Source organism: Pteropus alecto, unplaced genomic scaffold, assembly GCF_000325575.1.
Source record: "Pteropus alecto unplaced genomic scaffold, ASM32557v1 scaffold177, whole genome shotgun sequence".
Lineage (NCBI taxonomy): Eukaryota > Metazoa > Chordata > Mammalia > Chiroptera > Pteropodidae > Pteropus > Pteropus alecto.
In genome coordinates, this window is record NW_006442207.1 from 12,468,661 (window position 1) to 12,483,656 (window position 14,996).

Sequence of the window (14,996 nt, forward strand, 5' to 3'; positions counted from 1 at the left end):
CTATAGAGACAGAAAGTGGATTAGGGGTTGCCAGGGGCTGAGAGGAAGGGGAATGGGAAGTGACTGCTGGTGGGTATAGAATTCTGGAATTAGATAGTGGTGATGGTCACATAATTCTGTGAATATACTAAAAATCATTGGGGGTAATTAAAATGTCCTGGAATTAGATAGTGACGATGGTCATACAACTTTGTGAGTATACAAAAAACCACTAATTGTATGTACACTTTAAAAAGATGAATTTGTTATACAAATTATATATTAATTTTAAAAAATGAGGGAAAATCAAATGACAGCCAGTTATTTGACCTCAGGGAGGCCCTCTCTCTTTAGAGCAGAGATCCTTAAGAGTGTGGTCCCCAGAGCAACAGAATCGCCCGTCACTGGAAAATTACCAGAAATGCAAATTCTCAAACTCCACCCCAGGCCTACATAATTGGAAATTCTGGGGATGGGGCCCTACAATCTGTTTTAACAAGCCTTCCAGGTGATCCTGATGCATATTTTTAAGAACGATTTCTCCAGGGGAAACTTTGTGTAAAGGGTCAGAGAATAAATATTTTAGGGTTTGTACACCACATACATTGGGTCTCTGTCACAGTGTTTTTATTTCACAACTCTTTAAAAATATAAAAACCATTCTCATTTTCCAGGCACATAAAAACAGGTAGCAGACAGATTTGGGCCCTTGAGCCATGGTTTGCCAGCTCCTGCTTTGAGGCAACACAGCTCCCATTCTAAGAGACTTCTGCAGCTTCTAGCAAAGACAGGTGGATTTTTCCTCAGTAATAAGCAAAATAAACAATGGCCGCCCAGCTTCAGACAGGCAGGTCCTCTTAGAGTTGTGATATCCTTTTCCATGCCAAGGACAAAGGCCAGAACCTGCTTTTCATTCAGGCATTATTAACTCAGTCTGCAGACAGCTTGGTGTGCTATTTCAAGAAATTTATTCGATTCACAGTGATATCCTTTGAATGATCAGTAAATTCTACTAGACAACTTATACAGACATCCACCCCAGGTAAACCCACAACAGTTCCCTAGAGAGCTTGAGAAATCACCTACAGCAGCCAAGTTGGGAAGGGCAGTGGCTGTGCTTTGTTGTGTCCTTTAAGGCTTTTTGGTCCTCGCTGATTTCCTCTTAGAGGAGTCCAAATAAAACTTCCTTTTCCTGGTCAGTACACACCAGTCTTTCTTTGGTGTTTAACCCAACAGGCTGAGGAAAGGAGGCAGCCAGGAAATTATACCCATTAAAATGTGTGGCTAACGTTTACATACATCCTTTTTACTCACAGTTAGTAGAATTATCTTTTAAACACACAGAAGTAAAATCGGACATGGTTTCCCAGCAGGATATCAAAGTTAGTATCACTTGACAGGGCTTGAAGCCCTGTGGAACTCTGCTGCCTCACACAATGACTTTTTTTGGCACAGAGAACTCCTGGGTGCCTGATAAACTCAAGGTTAGCAGTACTCCCGAAGAACCTTTCCAACTGGGGCAGTGGGGAGGAGGATGAGGAAGAGTGGAGATGAGCCCCAAGGTGACACTGACTAGGCCCTCCCCCTTCCTGAGTTGGCTAGAACTGCATGGATAAAGGTTCTATAGCTTGAGAGATAATGAGGAAGGGAAGAGGAAAGAAAGGTAGAAGCTTCTTTGTCCCAGGAGCTCTTCCTCAATCCTGGCTAGAACCAGAAGCCCAAAGACTTCCTAATTTTTCCAAATGTTTTGCTTGAGTGTCGCCCTCATGCCCCACCAACTTCTCTCTGTAGGGGACTCAGCTCCTGGTCTCCAGGGGATGAGAGTTAAGCGGGGAGCTGATAGAAGACTTGGTCTTTCTCCCCTTGTTCACTTTCATCCCCTGGAGCCCAATAAACCAAGTGCCTGAGTAGAAGCAGGAGGCACCCTCGCGCCCCCGACTACCACCACCGCACGCAGACCCACCCTGGCCTTCCGGCCCTGTTGGCAAAGAGGAAGGGGGGCACAGGTCTACACAGCAGGTAAGGAGGAGCCTGGTGAATATGGGTATAGACTGGTCCTTGCTGGGGTAGGGCATTTAGAGACCCTTATTGAAGTAGACGTAAGGTACGAGTTCTCCATACTTGGCCTTGATGGTGTCTTGGAGCTCTGGTTCCAGATAGGAAACTGGCAATTTGCTGAGAAGAGAGAAGGGGGTTATGAGCCTGCCACCTGGATAACAGCAGCAAATTACCCTTAGATAAAGTCCAACTCGAATGCCCCCTCTAAGAAACCCTTTCCAATTTCTCCATCAGAATTAGTAATGGCCTCTGTACACCACAATATGTTACTTTTACCTCTGTTCAGGCCTGACTGGGTTCTCTCGGCACTAAGCTTCCATCTTCTCCACAAGATTACAAGCAAAGCTCTCAGAACTCAGGGAATGCCCAGCAGATGACTGCTGAGTTGACTAAGGGGAGACTGGCATCATCTTCTCAGTACACATCCAAGCTACGCCTGGGCTCCTGGAGCTAGTCCTTCTCCCCAACCAAGTCTGACGCTTCCCTTCCCCTTGCCTTCCTCCCTTTTCTCCTCACCTCCCCTTCCATGACATGCAAGTGGAGAGGTCCAAGTGATCTGGCAAACATGAGCCAAAATCAGTACCTGTCCCCTTGTTCAGTCTCAAAGCCCAGGCAAGAGAGATGTACCCACCCAGCAGGGACAGCCCCTTGTTGTTTCCCCCACCTTCTCTCCAAGGCAGTCCTTGCTCCCCTGGGAGGGAGCAATTCATCCCTCTGCCCCTTAGCATGTGCCTGGTTTCCATTCATATGGGCTTAAGAGGCCCAGAGTTAAGGCCGATGGGCACTTGTCCCTGGACAAATACTGCCCTTCCTGCCCCTCCCCCGCTCCTTCACGACAGCAAGCAGGTCAGGGAGGGCAGAGACAGGACATCTGGCCAAACAAAGTGAGGCATGAGCAGCTGATACCATTTCTGCGGGAAGAGCCCACATGCCACCGGCACCATGAAGATGAGGCTGAAAGGAAGGAGAAACCAACGTGTTAGGGGGCATCTCCCCACGGGCCCTCCCACGCCCTGTCCCTGGGGCCCTCGCAGCGGGCAGAGACGCTCCTTCACCTGGCCTGCTTCCCACAGCACCTCTCCCTCCACCCCTTCTCCAGCCTCCCAGTGCCAGGACGCTCATTTCGGCACAGGATAAAATCAGTCCCAACGCCCCCATCCACCCCTGTCATTCAAGCAGATGAAGAAGACAACGATGTCCCTGGGGAGTGCGAGCAGCAGCCCTAAGGACCACAGGCACCCGCTGATGTGCAGGGAAAGCAGCGAGGGGTGTGAACCCTGAGGTCCTGCTCCTCTATTCTGTGAACAGCTGGACGTCAGAGAACAGTAAAGGGCAGGGTTTTTCCAACTTCGATGTGCCTACGGACAGCTCCAGGGGCTTGTAAAAATGTAGACCTGATTCAGCAGGTCTGGGGAAGGGCTTGAGAGTCTTTATTTCTAACCAGTTCTCAGATGTGGGTCCAGGACCATGTCCTCCAGGAGTCTTAACAGACCTGGGTTCATATCCCAGCTTTGCTGCTTACTAAACGAGCAGTCTGGGCACATCACCTCTGAGGCAGCAGAGGGAGGACAAGAGTGCCTACTTTGCAGGGTTAGTGTGAAGACCTGATAACACATGTACAGCACGCAGCCCCTGGTAACTGCTCATTCAGTGGTAACTCAATAGGCAGAAGATAGCATAGCACGTTAGACTGCCGAGGACCAATCACGGCTCCAGCAATTACCAGCTATGTACCCTGGGGCAAGTTCCTTCATCTCTCTAAGCCTCAGTTTCTTTTTTTGTAAAAGATGATGATGACAGTATATATACCTCCAGGGCTGAGGTTATTAAGTGAAGTTATAGCTGTGAAGCATTGGCACAGAGGGCACTTTCAGTCAATGATAGTTGTTGCCACCGTCATTAGCCCTGTAGCCCTGCGAAACACAATTAATGGTAGGACATGTCCAGCCGATGGCAGGCACCTAAGATGCTGCCATGACGGGGGGTGTTTTCCTCCTGGGTCAGGCTGGGACACTTGACAGCCCCAGGCTGTGACACTTGACAGCCCCAGGCTGTCACATCATTTTTGTCTCTTCATTTATTTTATCTATTTATCTATCTGTTTTATTGAAATATGACTGACATAAAACATTGTACGAGTTTAAGATGTATGTGTGGATTCGATATATTTATATATTACAATGACACCTCTATCACGTCAAATAATTATCATTTCTTTTTTGTGGTAAGATTGTCTCATCATTTTCGTCTCTTCTTAAGGCTTGAAGTCACAGGGGAGATCTTGGGACAGGAGGGCACCCAAGCACTCTGCTTCTCATACGGATGTGTGCATGAACCCTAGGCAGCCCGACACCCTCCAAAAAGATGGGGCAAGAGCTCTCCAGACGGGCCACAGGTGTTCTGAGCCTGGGTACCTTGGAAGTCAGGTAAAGGAGTCCATGTTCTCCAACAAGGGTGAAACAAGAAGACAGATCTTGGGTGCCTCAGCCACCGGAGAACCCAAACCAAGAAAATACATTACTCACAAGCACCCAGACAGCGTAACCTGCAATGGCGCGTGCAGGACCTTGACTTTCTGCATAAAAACAAAAGAAAGACCCACATGGGACTTATATACCTTAAGGTGAACCCCACACCTGTCCCACCTGCCCTGCCACCAATCAGCCAGCTAGACACCCACAGGTATGCACTGCTTGCCCTGAAGGGGAGAAGGGGCTCTCCTTGCTCTTCACAGACAAGATCGAACAACCGGCTGTGGTGTCTAAAGTGGGCAGCCGGTGGGGTCTGGTACAGGCTCTACGTGGGTGGGATGAAGGCTGGTAGCTAGAGGGAAGGATGAGGTGATCAGGAACTCCTGCGTGTGGTTGGGGGACTCTGGGCAGGGAAGAGGCAAAAGGGAACACCACTCACCTTCATGAAACGCAGCTTCTCCAGCCTTTCCATGATGACCGGCAGCAAGACTGAAAGAGACCAGCAAGAAGCTAGGAAGACCTGTAAGATTCTCCTTAAGACCCCTTTCCCAAGTCAGATCAGGGACTGAATGATTCCCCCTCTCTCTCCAGAAGTTCCAGAAAATACTTCTCATTTGGGGGAAATATGGCAGCCTGTCCCCCAAGTCCCAGCAGAAGGGTGCTTCTCACACTTCTCAACCTGCCCACCTGCAATAACAGCACATGTACTGCAGGCCCAAAGTGTCCTTCTCAAAACTCAAAACTATCCTTGAAGGCTCATGCAAACAGATTATGTACCCTACTTTCTAACGTGCCCTTGCTGGAGGCACAACCAGTAAAGGGGGGTTATTTCCTCTACCACAGTCTCCTCACACCCCGCACTGTGTTCAGCATGTTGAAAGTACTTAAGAAATATTTGTTGACTGAAAAGAACTTTCTCCCCCAAATCTCTGATTTTTACTGATGTTTTAGGAACTACAGTGTGGTTCTCTCATGGCTTTCAGCACTCAAGCAAACCAGCTAGAGAAGCATGGCTGTGGAGGCTGGGGTCCCACCTCCCACCCAAAAGCTGAGTGAGGCTGAGGCCTTCATCATGTGTTCCAGGCACCCCCAGGATGGGAAGGCTTCTCCATCTTACTCATGCCAGGGGCTGCCATGGTGATCCGAGAAATAACCACTTGGGTGATGCCGATGGCTGCAGCTCTCTGAGGGCAGAAAAGATTAAATTGTCAGAAATGACCTTATCCTGTATCCATGGGCTGCACCAGAGGGCTGGGTCAGGGTCACCACCAAGTCTGAGCTGGTAAAGGGGAAGGGTTGGACCTGCCAGAGGCTGAGTAACCTCACCAGATCCTCTCCCACCCAGCCAGAGTTTTATGGCTTCAGTACCAGAAATGATGGAGAAAGGACATGAGAAATGTCCTAATCAGGGAAATGTAGAAAAAAATCAATGGGAATGAGAATGGAGTCAGGGGTAGCCTATAACGGAGCCCAGGCCTCCTGACCACTATGGACAGGACGGGACTCGAGAGGAAATTCCCTCCTCCCACCCAGAGAAATGCCTCTGCTTACCCGGGAATGACCAATTTCATTGTGGTTCGTGTCCTTCACGCAGATGCCCTGGATGAGTTCCCTAAACAGAGACAGGAGTTGCTGGACTTGGGAAAGGGGTGCTAGAAGCCTGCCAGTGATGTGTCACACCAGGGAACCAAGGGCTCTCGAGTGCTAGGAAGCCACCTCCTGCAGCCTGGCCCTGTGATCGTCCTTCTGCGCTCCAGTGAGGGCTATCTCAGAAGTGACCTAGGACAGTAGCTAAGAGAGCTAGCCCTACACCCAGAATGCCTAGGTTGAATCCTGAAACTGCAGAGTATGTGTCTCCTCTTGAGTCCTCTAAAGACTCTTCATCTGCAAAATGGGGATAATCACAGCACTCACTTCATAGGACTTGGTGAGGATTAAACGGGATAATGCCTGCAACGTGCTTTCTTAGTCCAGTGTCTGACACTGAGTGACTGCACCATCAACAGTAGTTGCTCTGGCTGTTATACTCAGGCCAGTTCTTGACATTACTCAAGCCAAGACTGGGTAAGTGGCTGGGACTCATTCATTTGTTGGGAAGGAGGAAATGGATGGGAGGAAGAAAGAGGAGAGGAGCAATGTGTACGCACAACTATTCTGGTAGTGTGCTCTTTCTGCCAGGGTGATAAATTTCCATTTACTAGTAGTCCCAAGAAAATGCGGCTTGTAGATATTAGTGATGATGATGAAGATGAGGATGACAACAGTAGCAATAACAGCTAACACTTATGTTGCATTTGTTACATTCTAGATACAATTCTGAGGGCTTTGCATGCATTACATCATTGAATCTTTTAACAGAGGAACATCTATGCTTTCTCCTGTTAAGAAATAAGAACGTGAGACACATGGGTTTTTTCCTTTTACCTCTCCCGTTGCAAAGCTTAAAGCCAGGGTGCCTGGAAAACATCTATCTACTCCTCTGGCTTCTTTCAAAGCCTCTTGCTTCTGTTCTATCTTTGGACGCCTCGCTCTGCTACATTTTATTCTGTAAGCCATTCTCAGGGCTTTGGAAGTAGGCAGAGTTCATAACTTAAATACAGTTGCAGTTGAAAGGACTTGATCTAGTATAAAATCCCACAGGTCCACCCTATCACCCCCCATTCCACACCACCCAAAAAATGACTCCCATAACACTCATTACAGATTAAAATGAGTTAGCCGCCCCTCCTGTGGCCAACAGTGCTGGAGCAACCAATCCTCAGGGACCCTACAGGGGCATAGCCTCGCCAACTTCCCCACACCCACCTCAGCCCAAAGAAATCACCCACTGCCATGGTTTCTTGCCTTGGTTTCCCTGCTGACCTCGAGGCTTGTAGGTAGGAAAAGGGACCCCTGTACTCACTGCTGTCTCATCATTGGGATGTTGACACAGTTAGCAGCAGCCACAGCAGCAAAAGGCACCCAGCGGCCCACCAGGGGTGGAGCTCTCTGTTGGGGGAAGGAAACAATGGGAGTTATTCAGGCTCCCTGCAAGATGGGAGTAGAGGGGCTTAAGGACCATTAAACAAGAAATCCTATCTCACTACTGCCACACATTCGGACACCCATCTGGGAACCCAAACTCCCTCAAAGGCCAGAGAAAGACCAACCTGGGGACAGCCCCGCAGTATTTCCCATGACGTGGCTGGGCTCTGGCCAGCTCACCTAGACTAGGGGAAATGCCTAGTTTTTCCTAAGACTTTGCTGCCCCCTTGTGGCCACCAAGCCCACAGCAGCCCAGACAGTAAGTACCTTTGTCAACATGTTCATGCCCACAGCAGTGGCCACCGCGGTGGTTGTGGCTGTGATGTAGGAAAGGGCCATCTGCCTAGTGAAGGAAAGAGATGCTTGGGAGTAGGGAGTCCTGATAGCTCAGCCCTGATGACCCATGGCTTGAGTGAGAAATTCTGGAAATGAGGCTTCATGTCAGAGAAGCTCATGTGATCTGTCCCCAGTGTCGTCTTGTGACTTCTCCAAACTCACGATGCTCTAGCCCCCTGGGCCTCCTTTCAGTATTTTAAACATGCCAAGCCTTTTCTACTTCAGAACCTCTGCACACTCCTGCTCCCCATCTGGGGAATCCTTCCCTGGGCTTTTTTTTCCCAGAACTCAGCTGAAACGTCAGCTGTGCAGAAGGACCTCCCTGACCAGCCTGTCTACATAGACACCTCTCTGCTGTTCTCTATCTTGTCACCTGTTTATTTCCTTAATGGCAGCAATCACAATCTGAGATTATTGCGATCGTTTCCTTCAAAGACCTTAAACTCTGCAAGAACAGGGACCACACACATCTTACTCAAATGTATCCCCAGCACCTAGAACCATGCCTGGCACGTAAGATACACTCAAGAACTATTTGTACAATGAGTGTAGAAGAAAAGTCTGTAGAATTAATACATTTTGAATTGGTCTAGAAAGAAGATACTCTCTAGTTAGCCTAAGACAATACTTTCGAACCTGGAAAAGGGAGACTTGGTCACGTGCCCAGGGCAAGCCCCACCCAGGGAGGACTGACCACTCGGGAACCTTTTAGAAGGGCTGCTCCCTCAGAGGCAAAAAGACAGCCACCTGCTCCAGACCCACGTGGACAGCCCGGGGTTCAGGTCTCCTACCTGACCGACGTGGGGGAAGCTGCATTCCTGTTGGTGTAGTTGACTAAGGCATTGAAGGACTGGTTCACCCACTGCCAGAAGATGACCGCCGGCATCGTCCTACCAGCAAGGGAGGCCCGGCGAGGAGAGGGTGGAAGGGAGGGCTTGGTGTACATCAGTCAAACCACATTACCTGCTGTTTCCCAAACTGCTCCCATGCTGTTTTATGCACTTGGGCTTTTGCACAGGCTCACCCCTCTGCCTGGAATACACACACGTGCGTGCACGCACGCACGCACGCACACACTCCGTTCCACACGTGGTCAAATCCTGCTGTTTAAATCCTCCGTTCCATACGTGGTTAAATCATGTCCTCCTTGGAACCTGCTTTACCCTTACCCTGCCCTTCCTGAGGCACAGTCATTCCATGTCCCCTGGTCCCACAACTCCATATTCTCACCTCAGCCTACTACTTAGCAAACTGGGCTGTAACTGTTCACTTCTTGGTCACTTCAACAAAACTAGGAGCTCCTTAAGGGAGGGACTAAAGTCTTTATATTCTCGACACCTGGCTCAATAACTGGACAAATGAATGCATGAGGGAGGGAAGGGGAAAGAAGGAAGAGGGGGAGGGGGAGGAGTCCTACACCCAGCAGCTACAAAGTGTATTCTCTCTCAACTGGGCTGAAAGGGTCTTCCTAATTTTTTACTGGGATATTACAGTATAAAAATACATTAAATTCATTGTTGAAGAAGTATTTCTTAAAGAAGGAAATAGAATAGCTTATTTGTTGAGAGTTCTAGAAAGGAACGCATCAGTCAAAATCCAGGCACCCATATATTTTGGCTGTGTAAACTTGGGCAAATTATATAACCTATCTAGAACCTCAGTTCCTTATATATAAAATGGAGATGATAACAGTACTCTCTGTAGGATTGTCAAAGATATTAAAGGAGGCAATATATGCAAAGAATTTAGCATGGTGCCTGGTATCTGATAAGGGATCAATAAAGATGGCCATAATTATGATTGTAATAGGGCTCCCTGACTAGCTGATCCAAGCGGCTTACACCTCCCACTTCCTTGCTCCTGGGTCCCACCTGTAGAACTGAAGCATGAAGCCCGTGATGATCATACCACCAGGGACCTGAAAGGACATCCGTCCAATGACGTTCATCTTCTCCCCAGTGTCAGGGTGGAAGGCCGAGTCATAGAGCTTCTTGGCATACAGCAGCTGCTCCACCTGGGTACCTGGGGGCACAATCCCCATCCTGCCACCAAGGACAATAGGCAGAGTTACCTCCCTGCCCCCCAACCCCGAGTCATCCTGCTCTCATTTCTCCCTCCTTCCTGAGATCTTTGCCTATTTCCTCATCTTCAGTTTGCATCTCCTCCCTAGAGGACCCACCAATGTTGCCCCAATGCTTCCGGCCCCCTCCCATAACCGCTCACCTGCTCTTCTCCACCATCACCTTGGCCCAGTCCAGCTCCCGCTCTGGTACCAGGACAGTGCGGGGGTCTGTGATATTGAAAAAGTGCTTCACCCGCCCCAAGAAAGTGCACTGGTCCCAACGGGGGGCATCGATGTTAAAGTCAGACAGGTCGGCCTCCATCTCGTTCACACACAACTGTGGACTTAAGGAACACAGGGAAAATGAAGACTGTCGCCCAAATCAAAGCCTGCCCTGAGCACCTCCCACTGTGATGGACTGCCTGCTTTCACCATGAATTGGCCCCATCAAACCCTGTTTAGGAAGGCTTCAGTGAAGAGTCACCAAACTGAGCAATTGGGTACCAACATGTGTTTCCTGAGTGCCTACTGGTGGCCAGCCCTGTGCTGATCATGCTGTGGGGGAGACTGGACAAAGGGACAACACAGTGCCTGTCCTTGGGGAGATGAGTCTGACTGGGGAACAAGAGCCCACCGGTGGAACAGTATATAATATGTACAGCAACGATGATATAGGAAGTGGCGGGGTTGGGGGTGGGTGCCGGGGGAACCTAGTAATCAAAGGGGACTTCCCAGAAGAGGTGGACTGTGAGTGAGGCCCCAGCAGACAGAAGAGATTTATCTGAAGGAGGTAGAAGGCATGGGATCACACTGAAGGCAGAAATGATCACGAGTAAAGTGGAAATGAACATGACACAACGCCTTCGTCATTTAGTGTATGTGAGAGATCCCGGTCCGTGGCTATGTGTGAGGTGCCACACCTGCCCTCAAGGAGTTTCAGAATAGGAGGTAAACAAACAAGTAAATCGACAAGGACGGCAGTGGGAACAATGCTGCTGACGGACACTGGGAGCAGTGGAAAGCCAGAGACGAGGCATCCGGAACTGAGATGACCGTATCTCCCAGTTTGCCTGGGACTGTTGGCCTGGGGTAAGTATCATAGCACTCCCCCTACTCTCAAAAGTGTCCCAATTTGGATGATAAGTTACATGATCACCTTCTCTAAAATGGATGAGGGATTCTGAACACGCTTTGTATGTATAAGAAATAAACGATGTTTTGAAGGATGTGTACGAGTTAGACAGGTGGAAGAGCAGTATCTCAGGCATAAAGAGGAGCCAGCACTGAGAGCACACAGTGCACGTGGGGATGATGATAACATGTCACACTACTGAGCTAGTCTACACTAGACACTTTGCTTAGTGCCTCACATGTACTTTCTGAATCCATCTTCACCATTACCCTGTAAGATAATCTTTAATTTAATCCCATTTTATGGATAAGAAAACCAAGGTGCGGATAAGGAACTTTACCAAGTCACACAAGCATTAGCCATTGGCAGAGCCAGGACTTTAATTCAGCCTGATTTACTTCAGAACTCTCGTCTATAACGGGGTTCTGGAATCCATGACTCGAAAAGCTAAGGCAGGTCCGTCATGGAAGGAGCTTGGACATTGTCATTCCTATCCTCAAAATAAGAAAAAAGCTGAACAGACTACAAATCAACAATTCTTCTAAAACCAATCACAGAATTGAGGGCAAACCACCACCTCCAAATCTGGAGAGACAGGTAGATAGGTACAGAGAATCAGAGCTTATCAGGAGCAGAAGCCCCCCGGGGCAAGTACCATGGAAAACTTAAATTGTTATTGACAAATTGCTGGGAGCCTAGTGTCGACAAATGGGGATTGAATCTTGAGTGGGGGTGGAAGGGGTAGGCATCACTGTTTTGTGAGTTTTACCTCCTGGAGTCTACTAGGTTCTTTAGGTGAAGATCAGAAAAGAATCCTCTGCTGCTTCTGACAGAGAGATGGGGAAAGTAGCCATTTTGAAGTGTACCCAGAGCCCTCGGTCCTTAACGAGGCCTGTCTGTCCGCAAAGGAAACTTACCGGAACCTAATTGACTTGGGGGAAGGGAAATACTCAACTCCAGCCCTTTCTAGCCTTCCTGTCCTATCTGAAGGGAGTGAGGGGAGACTGAGAAGCACTTGGGAAGGTCCAGAGGTGCAAGCTTACTCAAAGACTGAGACCTGATCACAGGACTATAGAAATGCAAGTCTCAGACCTTACTTAAGAAGAAATCTCTAGAAACCCGAAGATAGAACGAGAAAAAATACAAGGATACCAGAGGAAATTTTAGTCTTTGCCAACTACAGATTTAGCAGATAGGAAACACAGCCTAGCTCCTTGCCAGATAAACATAAAACCTCATATATATCATACCTGACTTTTAGTTTGTAGAGACAGAGCAAGTATCAGAACCAGATGATAGAGATTTTGGAATTAATAAACTGGGAACTTCAAATAACTATAATTAATATGCTAAGGATGCTAACGGGAAAGTGGACAACATGCAAGAACAAATGGATAATGTAAGCAGGGAGATGGAAACTCTAAGAAAGAATCAAAAGGAAATGTTAGAAATAAGAAATATTGTAACAAAAATGAAGAGTGCCTTTGATGGGCTCATCGGTAGACTGGACATGCCTGAAGAAAGAATTAGTGTGCTTGAATATGCGTTGATAGAAAATCCCCAAACTGAAAAAAGAAAAAAGAAATAAAAAGCAGAATAGAATAGCCAAGAACCTTGGGATGATTACAAAAGGTGTAATAACATACACGGAATGGGAATACCAGGAGGAGTAGAGAGAAAAGACTATTTGAAGAATTACTATTTTCCAAAATTAATGACAGATACCAAACCACAGATCTAAGAGGCTCAGCGAACACCAAGCATGATAAATGCCAAAAAAATCTACACCTAGGCATAGGTGTAGATTCAAGCTGCAGAAAATCAAGACAAAGAAAATCAAGAAAGAAGCCAGAGGGAGGGAAAAAACACCTACTTAAAGGGGAGCAAAGATAAAAATTACATCGGACTTCTCTTCAGAAACCACGCAAGCAGGAGCAGAGTGAAATATTTAAAGTGTTGAAAGGAAAAAAACCCATCAATCTAGAATTCTGTATCTAGCAAAACGGTCCTTTAAAAATGACGAAGAAATAAGGACTTTCTCAAACAAAATTGAAAGAATTTGTCACCAAGAGGCATAACTTGCAAGATATCAAAAGAAGTTCTTCAGAGAGAAAGAAATATAGGTCATGAACTCTGATCTACATAAAGAATGTGAAAAAGGAATAAATGAAGGTAAAATAAAATCATTATTTTTCTTATTCTAATTGTTAACAGTTAACAGATAAACAGTTCATTCAAAATAATAATAGCAACAATGTATTCAGTGGTTGTATCTGTGGATAAGTAAAATGAATGACAGCAACAATATAAAGAATGAGAGGAATTGGGAATACTGTTGTAAGGTATTTGCACTATCAGTGAAGTGGTATAGTGTTATCTGACAGTGGACTTGAATTAGTTGTAAATGTATATTGCAAACTCTAGGGCAATTGGTATACAAGTTTTCAAAAGTACCACCAATATGCTGAGAGGAGAGAAATTGGAGTCATACGAAAAGCTAAGGCTTTTGAACTTTTGTCTGAAAATTTCAGGACGCCATTAAAAGATTTTAAGAGTGGCAAGATCATTTGTGAAGTTTAGAAAGAACACTCTGGGCAATCACGTGAGAATGGACATGATGTAGTAGGACCTCACAGGAGGCAGAGAGACCAGCTGGAAGGGAACCCCAATAATCCAGGCAAGAGGTAGGTCTCAAATGAACCTAGATGCACCGAACACAGAAGAGAACCCAAAAGGACAGAATCTTTTAAAGCATCAGAATCTGAGGATTCGCTAAGTGATTGGGTAGAGGAGGAATATTGTATCAGTCAAGGCTCAACCAGAGAAGCAGAATCAGTAGGAAATACGTGTGTGTGTGTGTGTGTGTGTGTGCGCGCGCGCGTGTATGCATATATATATATCCTTTACATACACACACACATATATAATATTGATAAAAATTGATTTTGTACAAAGAATTAGCTAATTGGCTTATGTAATAGTTATGTAACTGCCCTGAGGCCAGCAGGGCAGGCAGACAGGAAGGGCTAGTCCTGGGGGAAAGGAGAGCCATGCAGGTCCAGCTGTGGCTGGAGTCTCTAACCACAGAGGGAGCCTAGTCCTTTTTTAAAGAGATTCCATCTGACCAAGTCAGGCTACTTGTGAAGGATAATTTCCCTTTATATTAACTCAAAGCTAACCCATTAGAGACTTTACTTACATTTGCAAAATCCCTTCACCACAACCCTTAGTGTTTGACTGGAATAACTGGCAGAAGGTGTGTGCATGATACAAAATGGCCACTTGTCCCTTGTAGCCCGCTGTAAACATACCAGAGTCGGGGTTCTGGGAAGTTCTGTTTGGCCTAGCCAAACTGGCACATCACAAATTTCTAAAGGGATAGCTGGGGTTTCTGACGTGGGCAATAATGTGCTAAGACACAGAATATAGAAAAATAGGCTTTAAAGGAAGAAACAGTGAATTTGACTTTTCACATGTTGAGTTTCAAGTGCCATGGGACTTTCTTAAATGCAATAAGTTGCCACCTGTCCCAAGTCCTTTGCAAATGCCATTCCCTGTCCAGAATGCTGTTCCTTCCCCTCTTCACTAAATAACACCTACTCATCTTTTTTTTTTTTTTTTTTAGGAATAATTTTTCAGATTTAACTTATACTTTCTACTACTAGATCATTTGTCTTTTTTCTTGGAAGACTCACCATAACTATGGATTTTCCATACATAGAAAATTACATTGACTGTCAACTCTAATTGAAAAATAAAAATTAAAAAAATAATAATAAACACTGTAAAAGAAAAAGAAAAAAAGGAAATTACAAGCCTGTAGGCACCTTGAGCACCACAGAGCCCATGGGAAGGCTCCGGGTTCTGCCCTCCAAGGACAAGCGGACTTGGCCTCCTGCAGGCATGTCGCCCAGTCCCAACTGACCCAGGAGAG

General features: G+C 46.8%; 1 protein-coding gene across 10 annotated transcripts in view; it reads right to left on the reverse strand.

The window, feature by feature from the left end:
* Positions 1-928: 928 nt before the first annotated feature.
* SFXN2 (sideroflexin 2) overlaps positions 929-14,996 on the reverse strand; it is a 16,232-nt gene continuing 2,164 nt past the window's right edge. For 4 of the 10 annotated variants that reach the window (XM_006920901.3, XM_015596374.2, XM_025039128.1 and 1 more), the window contains 11 exons: positions 10,092-10,274; positions 9,740-9,910; positions 8,660-8,758; positions 7,800-7,875; positions 7,411-7,496; positions 6,060-6,120; positions 5,626-5,692; positions 4,948-4,997; positions 4,563-4,612; positions 2,944-2,991; positions 929-2,154 (listed from right to left, as the gene is read on the reverse strand). In XM_006920901.3, the coding sequence (XP_006920963.1) occupies positions 2,055-2,154; positions 2,944-2,991; positions 4,563-4,612; positions 4,948-4,997; positions 5,626-5,692; positions 6,060-6,120; positions 7,411-7,496; positions 7,800-7,875; positions 8,660-8,758; positions 9,740-9,910; positions 10,092-10,252 (969 nt within the window). In that variant the 5' untranslated portion in view covers positions 10,253-10,274 and the 3' untranslated portion in view covers positions 929-2,054. Of the gene's footprint in view, positions 2,155-2,943; positions 2,992-4,176; positions 4,613-4,717; positions 4,861-4,947; positions 4,998-5,625; positions 5,693-6,059; positions 6,121-7,410; positions 7,497-7,799; positions 7,876-8,659; positions 8,759-9,739; positions 9,911-10,091; positions 10,275-14,996 lie in introns of those variants that run through there. The other 6 variants (XM_025039127.1, XM_015596375.2, XR_003042837.1 and 3 more) reach the window with 5 other exon arrangements.